This window comes from Littorina saxatilis, linkage group LG7 (assembly GCF_037325665.1).
Source record: "Littorina saxatilis isolate snail1 linkage group LG7, US_GU_Lsax_2.0, whole genome shotgun sequence".
Taxonomy (NCBI): domain Eukaryota; kingdom Metazoa; phylum Mollusca; class Gastropoda; order Littorinimorpha; family Littorinidae; genus Littorina; species Littorina saxatilis.
The window spans coordinates 43,385,754-43,397,186 of NC_090251.1; the positions used below are offsets into that span (position 1 = coordinate 43,385,754).

Consider the following 11,433-nt stretch of genomic DNA (forward strand, 5'->3'; position numbering starts at 1 on the left):
CAACTTATGAATGGCATGTGACCCATACCTGTACGGGGCTATTGAGAACAGTACAATTTGTAACGCAAGAAGATTTTTGTTTGCTTGTTTTTTTGTGTGGCATAAGGATACAATGAACAGTACGATTTTTAACGCAAGAAGTTTTTTGTTTGCTTGTTTGTTTTATTGTATAAAGATACAATGAACAGTACAAATTGTATGTTTGTTTTGTGGTATGAGGATACAATGAACAGTACAATTTGTAACGCAAAAACATGTTTATTTTCTATGTGTGTTTATTTGTTTGTATGTGTATTTGTATGTTTGTCTGTTTCTTTCTTTTTTGTCTTTGGTAAAATGAAGAGTATGATTTTTAGGAAAAAAAGAATTTGTTTGTTTTGTTTGTTTGTTTGTTTCTGTGTTTCTTTGTTTTATGATCAGTTTTACACGATCATTGTTACATGCATTTGCTACGCGAGACGATTTATGTGTGTTTGTGTTATTGCATGTGGCTGAGGTAAAACCATGCAAGACATTTGTGTTTGCTTGTTTGTTTGCTTTGTGGAATCAGGCTAAAATTAGCAGTATTATTGGATTTGCCACGCAAAAAGGTGTTTTTTTCTTTTTTTTTCCTTTTTACATTTAGTCAAGTTTTGACTAAATGTTTTAACATAGAGGGGGAATCGAGACGAGAGTTCCTGGGTATGATATCCCCAGACATTTTTTTCATTTTTTCGATAAATGTATTTTATGACGTCATATCCGGCTTTTTGTAAAAGTTGAGGCGGCACTGTCACACCCTCAATTTTCAATCAAATTGATTGACATTTTGGCAAAGCAATCTTCGACGAAGGCCGGACTTCGGTATTGCATTTCAGCATGGAGGCTTACAAATTGATTGATGACTTTGGTCATTACAAATCTGAAAATTGTAATTAAAATTATTTTTTTATAAAACGATCCAAAATTACTTTTATTTTATTCTTCATCATGTTCTGATTCCAAAAACATATAAATATGTTATATTTGGATTAAAACCAAGCTCTGAAAATTAAAAATATAAAATTTATGATTAAAAAAAAAATTTCGAAATCGTTTTAAAAACTATTTCATCGTATTCCTTGTCGGTTCCTGATTCCAAAAACATATAGATATGATATGTTTGGATTAAAAACACGCTCAGAAAGTTAAAACGAAGAGAGGTACAGTAAAGCGTGCTATGAAGCACAGCGCAACCGCTACCGCGCCAAACAGGCTCGTCACTTTCACTGCCTTTTGCACTAGCGGCGGACTACGTTCAGTTTCATTCTGTGAGTTCCACAGCTTGACTAAATGTAGTAATTTCGCCTTACGCGACTTGTTTTTCTTTTCTTCACGGTGTCAGGCTGAAATGAACAGTATTATTTGCCACGAAAGAAAATTTCAACCTGTTTGCTTCCATGTCTTAAAGGCACAGTAAGCCTCCCGTAAACCATCACAGAGCTCCCCGAGCGTCTAAATACAGTACAAGCATACTTCCATTTGAACGCTCACCGAACGGAAACATCCTGGCTGCTTTCTGTCGAGCGTGAGACATTTTCAAAGAATTTATTTTCGTAGACTTGTTCGTTAACAACAACGGCGCCTCGTTTTTGCGCTAGACCTAACTTTTAAAATCTAAATAATAAATTGACAGCTTGTTACACAAACATTCTTTAATCATAAAAGAATTCGTTTTTCATCAAGACAAGATCAGAACAATTCGAAGTTGTGAAAGTTTAAAAAAAAGAAAAGCCCGGAAGCAGGGTCACGCAAGGGTCGTAGCAGACGAAGGTTTATCAGTGCAAATCGCCGTTCCTCTCAACAGTCAAAAGCCATCGCTAGAGTTCTTGTGAACCACAGCCGTTGTTTCGTGCATAAAAAACGTGCTATATTGTAGATAAGCTCACATCGAGTCGCATTCATGACTAACTGACGACTGCATTGTGAAAAAGGAAAACTGGATCACACGGGTTCACGATGGCTCAGGGGTAAGATAAACCACGCAAAAATAAATTCTTTGAAAATTGTTCGCTCTTTACGGAGGGCACCTAGGATGTTCTCAATTGGTGAGTGTTTAAATGAAAGGGTGTTTGTACTGTGTGTAAAAGCCTGACCGTATCTGTGATGGTTTACGGGAGGCTTACTTTGCTGAAATAAACAGTGTTATTCGTAAAGCACACAACTAATTTTAGTCATGTCTGTGTAAGCTTTTATGCATTTCGCTTTTCTTTCACATATCAAGAAGGAATTTGACTGTCATGCAACAAATTTATTGCGTGTAAATGTTCAATGCAATTCATAAAATTGGAGCCGTTTACGAGCACGCAAACGACCGGCGATCCTATATTATTCATAGTGCTTTCAATGTTGATCGACATTAGTTCAAGGGTATGTGTTTATTACGTTGTTGTGCAACTTCCTGTTTTTCGATTTGTCTGCTGATTCAAGAAGAGAATTTGGGTCTCTTTAATTTGTTTGTCACTGGATTTTGTCGTGGGTTTTTTTGTGGGTATGTTTCCTTGTTTAGGGGGGTTCTTTTTTCCGGGGGGGGGGGGGGGGGGGTGGCGTTGAATTGTTTTGGTTTTGACTGTTTCGTCCTTGTGCCAGGATATTCAGCGTTCTCGTTGATTTGCTTTATGTTGATGGCTAGTCTCATGACCATGTCATGACACTCTGGTTGTTGACTGGTTTTGTTTTATCGTAGAAATGTACGAAGTTATATAGTTTGATAGTGCGTCACGTTGTCGTTGGACATGGACAGATTTTAAAAGAGTGTGTGTGTGTGTGTGTGTGTGTGTGTGTGTGTGTGTGTGTGTGTGTGTGTGTGTGTGTGTGGTGTGTGTGTGTGTGTCAGTGTGTGTGGGGGGTGTATGTGCGCGCGCGCGAGCTTGCCGGCGTGCGTATGTGTGTGTGTGTGTAGGCTTATATTAAGTGAGTGTAGGCTTATATTAAGTGAGTGTAGGCTTATATTAAGTGAGTCATATGTAGGCTTATATTAAGCCTGAGCCGGCTCGCCTTCAGCGGTACATGTCGCTATGAGTGTTTCTTAAGTTATTACAACAGAGTTTGATTGCACGCGCTTCTCAAGTTATTCAAGTCAATCTTACATTAGGGGAACAAAATAAACATGATTCAAACTGTCCCGTTTTGCAGACCCAGACCCAAACGAGGAAGTACCGCCATTTGAAGCGAGCAGTTGGCCAATCACAACGAAGCGTTTATCGGGCCCTGGCGGGCTCGATTCGCGCTCGACCAATCAGCGCGCCGATTCTATCGATGTATGCGTCACCACGTGGGACACCACGTGGCCGCTCTACTAGCGCTGCCGATGTGTACAAGGATGTACAACGTAGACTGCATTCAGCGCCCTCTGGTATTAATGATTTGTTGGAGGTGTGACTCGTACAGCCCCCCCCCCCCTCCCCTCGTTCAGTAAAAAAAAAATTCAAGTTATGACACCGACTGATGATGTTGATGATGATGATGATGATGATTGATGATTAATGATAATGATGATGATGATGCTTTTAGGTAATATACTCATGCTGAAATGATAAGCAGCCCTAATATGAAATCTGAAATGCAATATTCAAGCGGTTATAACAATTGAATGGCCTTCGACACTGAACCTATAATGTGTGTTTTCGTGTCACGGCAAACTAAGCGCGCGCGCACACACACACACACACACTGACACTCACATACAAGAACGACACACTGACACACACACACACACACACACACACACACACACACACACACACACACACACACACATGAATAACATAACCATTAGCAATACGTTTGATGCAGATATCTAGCTCTGCGGCACTTTCTCGTATTAATGTTGTTTTTGTAGTGTATAAGGGAGAGAGAAAATTCGAGTCACTAACGCAGGAAACATATTACAGGCTCCAAGTTAGACGTATCTGATCGTCCGGTCATCCCAGAGTACGTTCGCGTAAATACCCCTTCTGTCATCACTACGAATGATCTCGAGGACGTCACGATCAAAATGGAAAACCTTGAATTCGCCATCACTACGCTGGTAGGTGTACGAGTATCAATATCCTAAGGGTAACGTGACCAAAAAAGACAGGGTCGTTAGGTCGGCTTTTTTTAATTTTTATTTGTTTAAAATTTAATTTAGTCGATTTTAAAGGAGATTACCTCCCTAAGTCTCAGTATGGTTCGCAAAATGTGCCTAAAGTTGTTTTGTTTTTTGAGAATCATGAAAAGAGTGTTAGGGTCGGCGGGAAAAAAGTGTTTCGCAGAGAAGGAGAGAGATATTGGATTGGATTGGATTGGGCCGGATTGTTTAATCATTGCCCCTTATGATGGGGGTGAATATACATACAATAACATGACGACCTTACCTCAAAAATTAAACAAAATTACCGTTTGCCTGCACTAAGACATAACGCTACGTAGTCTAAATGCTTTGTACAAATAATCTGAAAGCTTACGTACCGTGTCTTCATTCACACACAGATGCCAAAAGCATGGCAAGCTTATGTAAGCTTGGTGGAGAGAGAGAGAGAGAGAGAGAGAGAGAGAGAGAGAGAGAGAGAGAGAGAGAGCGAGAGAGAGAGAGAGAGAGAGAGGGGAGAGAGAGAGAGAGAGAGGGGAGAGAGAGAGAGAGAGAGAGAGAGAGAGAGAGAGAGAGAGAGAGAGATCGAGGCACTAGAAAAAGAACAAAAGATGTAGGAAGTTCTGGCACCATACGGTTGCGCAATTTCTTTGTAACAACAAATACAGTCATGTCTGTCATCACCTGTGTTTTCAGGGAAGTCGCAGCCAGGTGAAACTGGAGGACGAGAGGAATTTCTACATACCTGACTACGTTCCCTCCGTCAAAGAAGAGAGTACAGGTATGCCCTATATGTCCCCTCTGCCCCTCCCAAACATACCAGGAACGTTTGAATATACCCCACTACACACACCCCCACCGCCACCCTAAAAAAAAAACCCACACACACACACACGAGCATGACTGCCTGACAAGACGATGTTTGGAAATAACTCTGTCGGGTCTGTATGGGTTGTGAAAGAGTGAATACCCTTGCTTTTAATGGGACAAACATTGGAGGGCCAATCACTACGTTGAAACCAGTCCATGCGGAAGTTGCAACCCCCGAAAGCAGAAGAAATAGGAAGTTGGTCAATGAAGGTGTGCATGGCCAGCTGAGTTTCGCTCATACTGAAGTTAAAGAGGGAATGGAGGTATACAGCTGGACAGTATCCAGGACCCCGCGATTCCTACGCCTCTAAATACCCATCTAAAGCCTTTAAATCGTCAGAGAGAATTTTTGTGTTGAAATTATAAAGCCAAAAGCAACAGAATAAGAACAGAACTGTAGTTTGAAGTTTACGAGAAACATGGCCGCTGTGTATATAATTACAAAAATTGAGCGAGCTTCATGATAGTGCTAGAGTAGAATACCCCCCCCCCCCCCCCCTTTTTACTCATCCTGATTCAAGACTTTGTTCTTAGACGTTCTGTTCCTATCATCTGTAAATTTATCCTCATTATAAGAACACCTCACTTTTGAAATCTGATCTTCTCAGATCAGTGTTGGTCTTCAAAGGAAAGTGCCGCCGCTGCACAGTTCAAATTAGGACACGATTAGGGCTGTTTGGGGTATTTGATCCTACGAGAGTTCCCGAGTGCCCATGCGTTGGGGGAAAAATGAGACAATCCAGCCTCTCGTTTAATCCTTTGTTGCAATGGTTTTGTTTCCCTTTCTTTAGTAATTTGGTCTGACATCAAATCTCTTGTCGTAGCGAGGATCTCGTCAGACATGTAAAAAAGTGCCTCTTTTGACATGAGCAAACCTTGCAGGTTCATTTAGCTTTGCATAATGTCACGCTTTGTTTTTTTCAGACTGTGCGTCACCAACTGAAAATTGTCAGGCTGTGTTTTCAGACAATGCACCTTACTCAGTAAGATGTCAGGATGTGATTTTACATAGTGTGTCCCGCCCTGCAAAATGTAACACTGTGTTTCAAACGATGTGCCCATGCAGCCCAGTAAAATGTCACGATGTGTGTTCAGTCGGTGTACCCTGCTCTGTAAAATGTCCCACTGTAAGGGTTGTGTTGTTTCAGTCGGTGTCCTAGTCAAGTAAAATGTCATGCTATGTCCAAGGGATATCCTCTGCTCTGCTTTGTAAAAAAAATGCACGCTGTTAATTCAGACGGTATGCCCTGCTCTGTAAAATGTCACGTTGTTAATTCAGACGGTATGCCCTGCTCTGTAAAATGTCACGCTGTTAATTCAGACGGTATGCCCTGCTCTGTAAAATGTCACGCTGTTAATTCAGACGGTATGTCCTGCTCTGTAAAATGTCACGCTGTTAATTCAGACGGTATATCCTGATCTGTAAAATGTCACGCTGTTAATTCAGACGGTATGCCCTGCTCTGTAAAATGTCTCACAGTGAATTCAGACGGTATGCCCTGCTCTGTAAAATGTCTCACAGTGAATTCAGACAGTATTCTCAGCTCTGAATAAAATGTAACGCGTTGTGCTTTCAGACAGTAGGTGTGCTCTGCTCTGCAAAATGTCAAGCTTTGAATACAGTCGGTGTGCCCTGTACTGCAAGATGTCCCGCTGGTGAACTGGATTCGATCGATGTACCAAGCTCTGTTAAATGTCACGCTGTGTTTTCAGAGGGTGTGCTCCGCTCTGTCTTTTTAGAGGGTTGGCTCTGCTCTGTAAATGCCGTCATGCTGTGTTTTTAGAAGGTTGGCTTTGCTCTGTAAAATGTCACGCAGTGAATGCAAACGATGTGCCCTGCTCTGCAAAATGTCACACTATGTTTTTATAGGATATGCTCTGCTGTGCTAAATGTCACGCTTCGCTTTCAGATGGCGCGGTACGGGAAGCGAAGCCAAAGGAGGAACACTGGACTCCGGAGATCATAGACAACCTGGCCTACCCACCCCATCACAGGCCTTACCACCACGCTCTAGCCTGTGATGCCAGGTAAGGGCCATTGGCTCTGGCTACTCGCGCCAACAGACACGAACAATTAATGAATAAATAAAAACTCTAGTGGCTCTGCGAGGTTTTTTTCCTAAGAGTACCTTTTCCATATCTGGAAATCCCAGACAACAAGCGTTTTGTTTTGAGTGGGGTTTTTTTTTCTACTGTTTGTTAAAAAAAAAAAAAAAAAAAAAAAAAAAAAGTATATGTATACTCTTCTCACTCTACAAGAATAAACACTTCAAATCCAGTCGCCTCCCTCTGATCCACGTAATTGTCATACTCAAAGGACACCTCCAAATCACACATATTCTGCTGTTATCATTATCTGATCTCTTGAGCCTATGTATAGAACAACGTCCAGAAATTCACCCCGAGACACCACCGTAAGTTCCACCCTCTCTTCTCTCTGTTTTCAGATTTCGGGGTTGGAAGCCATCAACCCACAAAGGCCACCAAAAGATCTTAACAGTTCCCACGTTTGAGACCTCCCCCCACGGTCTGCTCTTGGCCAAGCAGCGTGCAGTCATGCTGGCGCCCGTGAGGAACATGCACAAGGACTATGTGGTACGGTACACGTCCAAAGGAGAAGCGGGCGAACAGAGGCGGGCACAACGACCCTGCACGGCTCCATCCCCACGGACACCCCGCACGGTTAAACGCATTGGTTGCCGATCTGCGGGAGCTCCGAGGAACTATGTCGAAGAGGACCTGGAAGGTGAAGAGGACAACGACAACGCTCAAGGTCGAGATTTTTCGAAGACGATGGACAGCGAGGACCAAGGAAAATCGTCGTACAGACCAACATCTTTCCCAGACCCGATGGGGAAATACGCCAAAGATGGATTCAGGGAGACAGATTTTGGAGGAGGTCAGGGTCAGACTGGTACAGACACCGCCCGTTCAGCTGTTGGTTCGTCGTCATTGGCGAACTCTGGCAGAATAGGAGGGGAAGAGGATATATCTGCTGCCGCGGCTTTGGCGTCGTCTGCTGCTGCTGGGTCCTCTACACGTCCCAATCGGTCTAAGGTATTGGAATAGAATGAATGTTAAGGTTTCTCTGCTAAGCTGTTCTTTCAAAAGTGGTCTTTGATGTTCTTCTTCCAACCCCCGTAGACCTTGTACATCACAAAACAGACCCGCCCAGCGTTTACCTTGGATAAGATCACCCTCCCACTTAGACATATCTACAATGTACCTGCTTTCTGCGCGGATTGGGAATATTGTGCTGTTGGAGGGTGGGTGGGGGGGGGGGGGGGGGGGTAAACAAAGCGCTTCTGCATGTGGGCAATAAATCCCTGTGTCACGCTGCAAGTCAAATTAAAGCGGTCTCTGGTGTTCTTGTCTTTCTTCCGTATAGATCGTGTAGACGTAGTAACAAATATGCGTAAAAAACATTATGTGTTGGAGTTCTTCTTTCCTTGTTCCGTGCAGATGTTGTAAACATATCTGTGTGAAAACATTATGTGCTGTGCTTTTCGGTGTTTCGTCTTTCTATCTTCCGTGAAGATTTTGTAAATATCTGTATGAAAACATTATGTGCTGTGCTTTTCGGTGTTTCTTCTTTCCTTCTTCCGTGAAGATGTTGTAAACATCTATGTGAAAAAAGTATGTGCTGTGTTTTACTGTTCTTCTTTCGTCCCGTGAAAATCGTGTAAACATCTGTGTGAAAACGTTATGTGTTGTGTTCTGGTGTTCTTTTTTCTTGTGCAGATGTTGTAAACATCTATGTAAAGCATTGTGTGTTGTGTTCTGGTGTTCTTTTTTCTTGTGAAGATGTTGTAAACATCTATGTAAAGCATTGTGTGTTGTGTTCTGGTGTTCTTTTTTCTTGTGAAGATGTTGTAAACATCTATGTAAAGCATTGTGTGTTGTGTTCTGGTGTTCTTTTTTCTTGTGAAGATGTTGTAAACATCTATGTAAAGCATTGTGTGTTGTGTTCTGGTGTTCTTTTTTCTTGTGAAGATGTTGTAAACATCTATGTAAAGCATTGTGTGTTGTGTTCTGGTGTTCTTTTTTCTTGTGAAGATGTTGTAAACATCTATGTAAAGCATTGTGTGTTGTGTTCTGGTGTTCTTTTTTTCTTGTGTAGATGTTGTAAACATCTATGTGAAAGCATTGTGTGTTGTGTTCTGGTGTTCTTTTTTCTTGTGTAGATGTTGTAAACATCTATGTGAAAACATTATGTGTTGTGTTCTGGTGTTCTTTTTTCTTGTGTAGATGTTGTAAACATCGATGTGAAAACATTATGTGTTGTGTTCTGGTGTTATTATTTTTTTTTTCTTGTGTAGAAGTTGTCAACATCTATGTGAAAACAGTCATTATGTGTTGTGTTCGGGTGTTCTTTTTTCTTGTGTGGATGCTGTAAACATCTATGTGAAAACATTATGTGTTGTGTTCTGGTGTTCTTTTTTCTTGTGTAGATGTTGTAAACATCTATGTGAAAGCACTGTGTGCTGTGTTTCAGATGGTGGAGGTGGGTCTGATGGGCACCATAGAGCTGCTGGAGAGCATCCAAGAGCACGACGCTGAAGATGGACTCAGCGAGGTCAGCACCTACTCCTCCTCCTCCTTGACGGAACACGAGCGTCGTCTGCTGCAAAGGAACAGCGCTCGTAAAGTCAGACTCCAATTAGAAGACCCAGCTCCTCTCAGTACCGCCGTGGGACAAGGAAATCATGCAAAGCCCTTGCTTGACGATGGAGAGAGAAAATCAAAGATTGACCTGCAAGCTACTCAGCAGGACACTCGTAGCAAGGACAACAAACTCAGCAACGAGAAAGGAATCAATGCAGGCAGAACCTATGATAAAGCAGAACCTACTACAGAAAAACTTCCTCCAGCATCTCATCTGGGAAAAAATATCGGACCTGCCACGACTGATCTGAAGACATCCACACGGTTGGGCCAGCCAACTCCGGAAACGATGTTTCCTCTCTTAGCGGCCATGCAGAACCACAGCAGCAGCTCTCAGGCCAGGGTGACAGTGGAAAAACCTGAAGACACAATTGGAGATCGCCAGAGAGCTGAGTCAGTTGCAAGCTCCACCATCACCGACACTAGCGACGAGAGAGAGGTGCCCACCCCTCTCACCTCCATCACCGTCACCATCAAGAACAGAGATCAGCACGTGACCAGCAGCACGCGCCGCGCTGACGACGTCGACCACACCACCAACAACGACGACAACGGAGCCCAGTCCCCTAGCAGCTTCAGGAGCTCGCGTCCTTGCGTCACCAGCACGCCTAGACAGCGGAAGCCCCTTTCCAACACGAGAACCACGGTAGGAAACACCTCGAGGCCTGGAAGCGGGAACAGAGAGAGAACCAAATCAGCCGCCGATCTGCCCACCTCAAACACGGACAGCAGAATGGGATGGGTACAAGATCAGATCCTGGCCATGAACTCTGCCTACGAAACGAGAGAGGACGAGAAAACCAAGGAATGCGGTCCCACTCGGCAAGAAGACGGTGATCAAGAAGACGTCGATACAATCTTGGCAGGCAACGAAGGTCGAAAGAAAAGTATCCATTTTTGTCCAGACACACGTGAGTCCAATGCCCAGCTCATACTGAAGCGCCTGTCGTCGACAGAGAGACTGCTTCGCCCCAAGAAGTTTGATCTTAATGCCGAGGCTCCACGCCGTTACATTTTCAACAAGGCCACCACGCGTCGGCTGTTGGAGCGCGTGCATGGCGTTATCTCGCCAGAGATGAGGTCCCGGATCAAGAAAGGGGACACGGGTCTGAAGGTCATATGAGGTCGTTGTTTTCAGATCACTCCGTAGGTAGTTGTATAATTATATGTCATCGCCATGGTTAATACCACTTCGTTGGTAGTACATGTAGTAGGTCGATTATTGTCATGTCAATTCGTAGGTAGGTTTTGTTTTGTTTACTGAGATCATGTCTTGCTATTGTTGTTGTTGTTGTTGAATCATTAAGTATGATGTACAATGTTCACACCTGTCCTTTAATTGCAGAAAGACTTCGGTATCTGACTTAGCCACTTTCATTCTGTATTTAGCGAATTGGATATTGCCTTTTTTATATTTGAACAATTTAATTGCTTGTTTTCACCTAGCAAATTTTTCGAACACTGTGTTACACAGGTCTTCCAATTTGATTTGATTTATTTGTTATGTATCTATTCAATCTACTTGGTAAATATTTATGAAAGACTTTAGTGTCTACATGTTCTTTCTTAAAATACTGATGAACTAAGTGTCAGTGTTTGCCAAGTTTGACGGTCAGCCCAACAGTAAGTTTGTAAAAAATTGCACTTATTGCCCCCCCCCCCCCCCCCCCCCCACACACACACACACACAGAATATGCGCATAAACTCAGTCAGACTTATTTCACAGCTGTTTTGTGAGAACATGTGATACAGTATATGGGTGATTTTACAAATGTTATGTTCATGTATTGTTAATGTCACTGTCCGT

At 42.8% G+C, this 11,433-nt stretch overlaps 1 protein-coding gene across 1 annotated transcript in view; it reads left to right on the plus strand.

Annotated features, from left to right (window-relative positions):
• Positions 1-11,169, plus strand: part of LOC138971525 (uncharacterized) — an 88,873-nt gene extending 77,704 nt beyond the window's left edge. The window contains exons 10-15 of the mRNA XM_070344269.1: positions 3,154-3,373; positions 3,912-4,048; positions 4,787-4,871; positions 6,871-6,988; positions 7,408-8,017; positions 9,456-11,169. Of these exons, the coding sequence (XP_070200370.1) occupies positions 3,154-3,373; positions 3,912-4,048; positions 4,787-4,871; positions 6,871-6,988; positions 7,408-8,017; positions 9,456-10,748 (2,463 nt within the window). The 3' untranslated portion in view covers positions 10,749-11,169. The remainder of the gene's footprint in view (positions 1-3,153; positions 3,374-3,911; positions 4,049-4,786; positions 4,872-6,870; positions 6,989-7,407; positions 8,018-9,455) is intronic.
• The last annotated feature ends 264 nt before the right edge of the window (positions 11,170-11,433 follow it).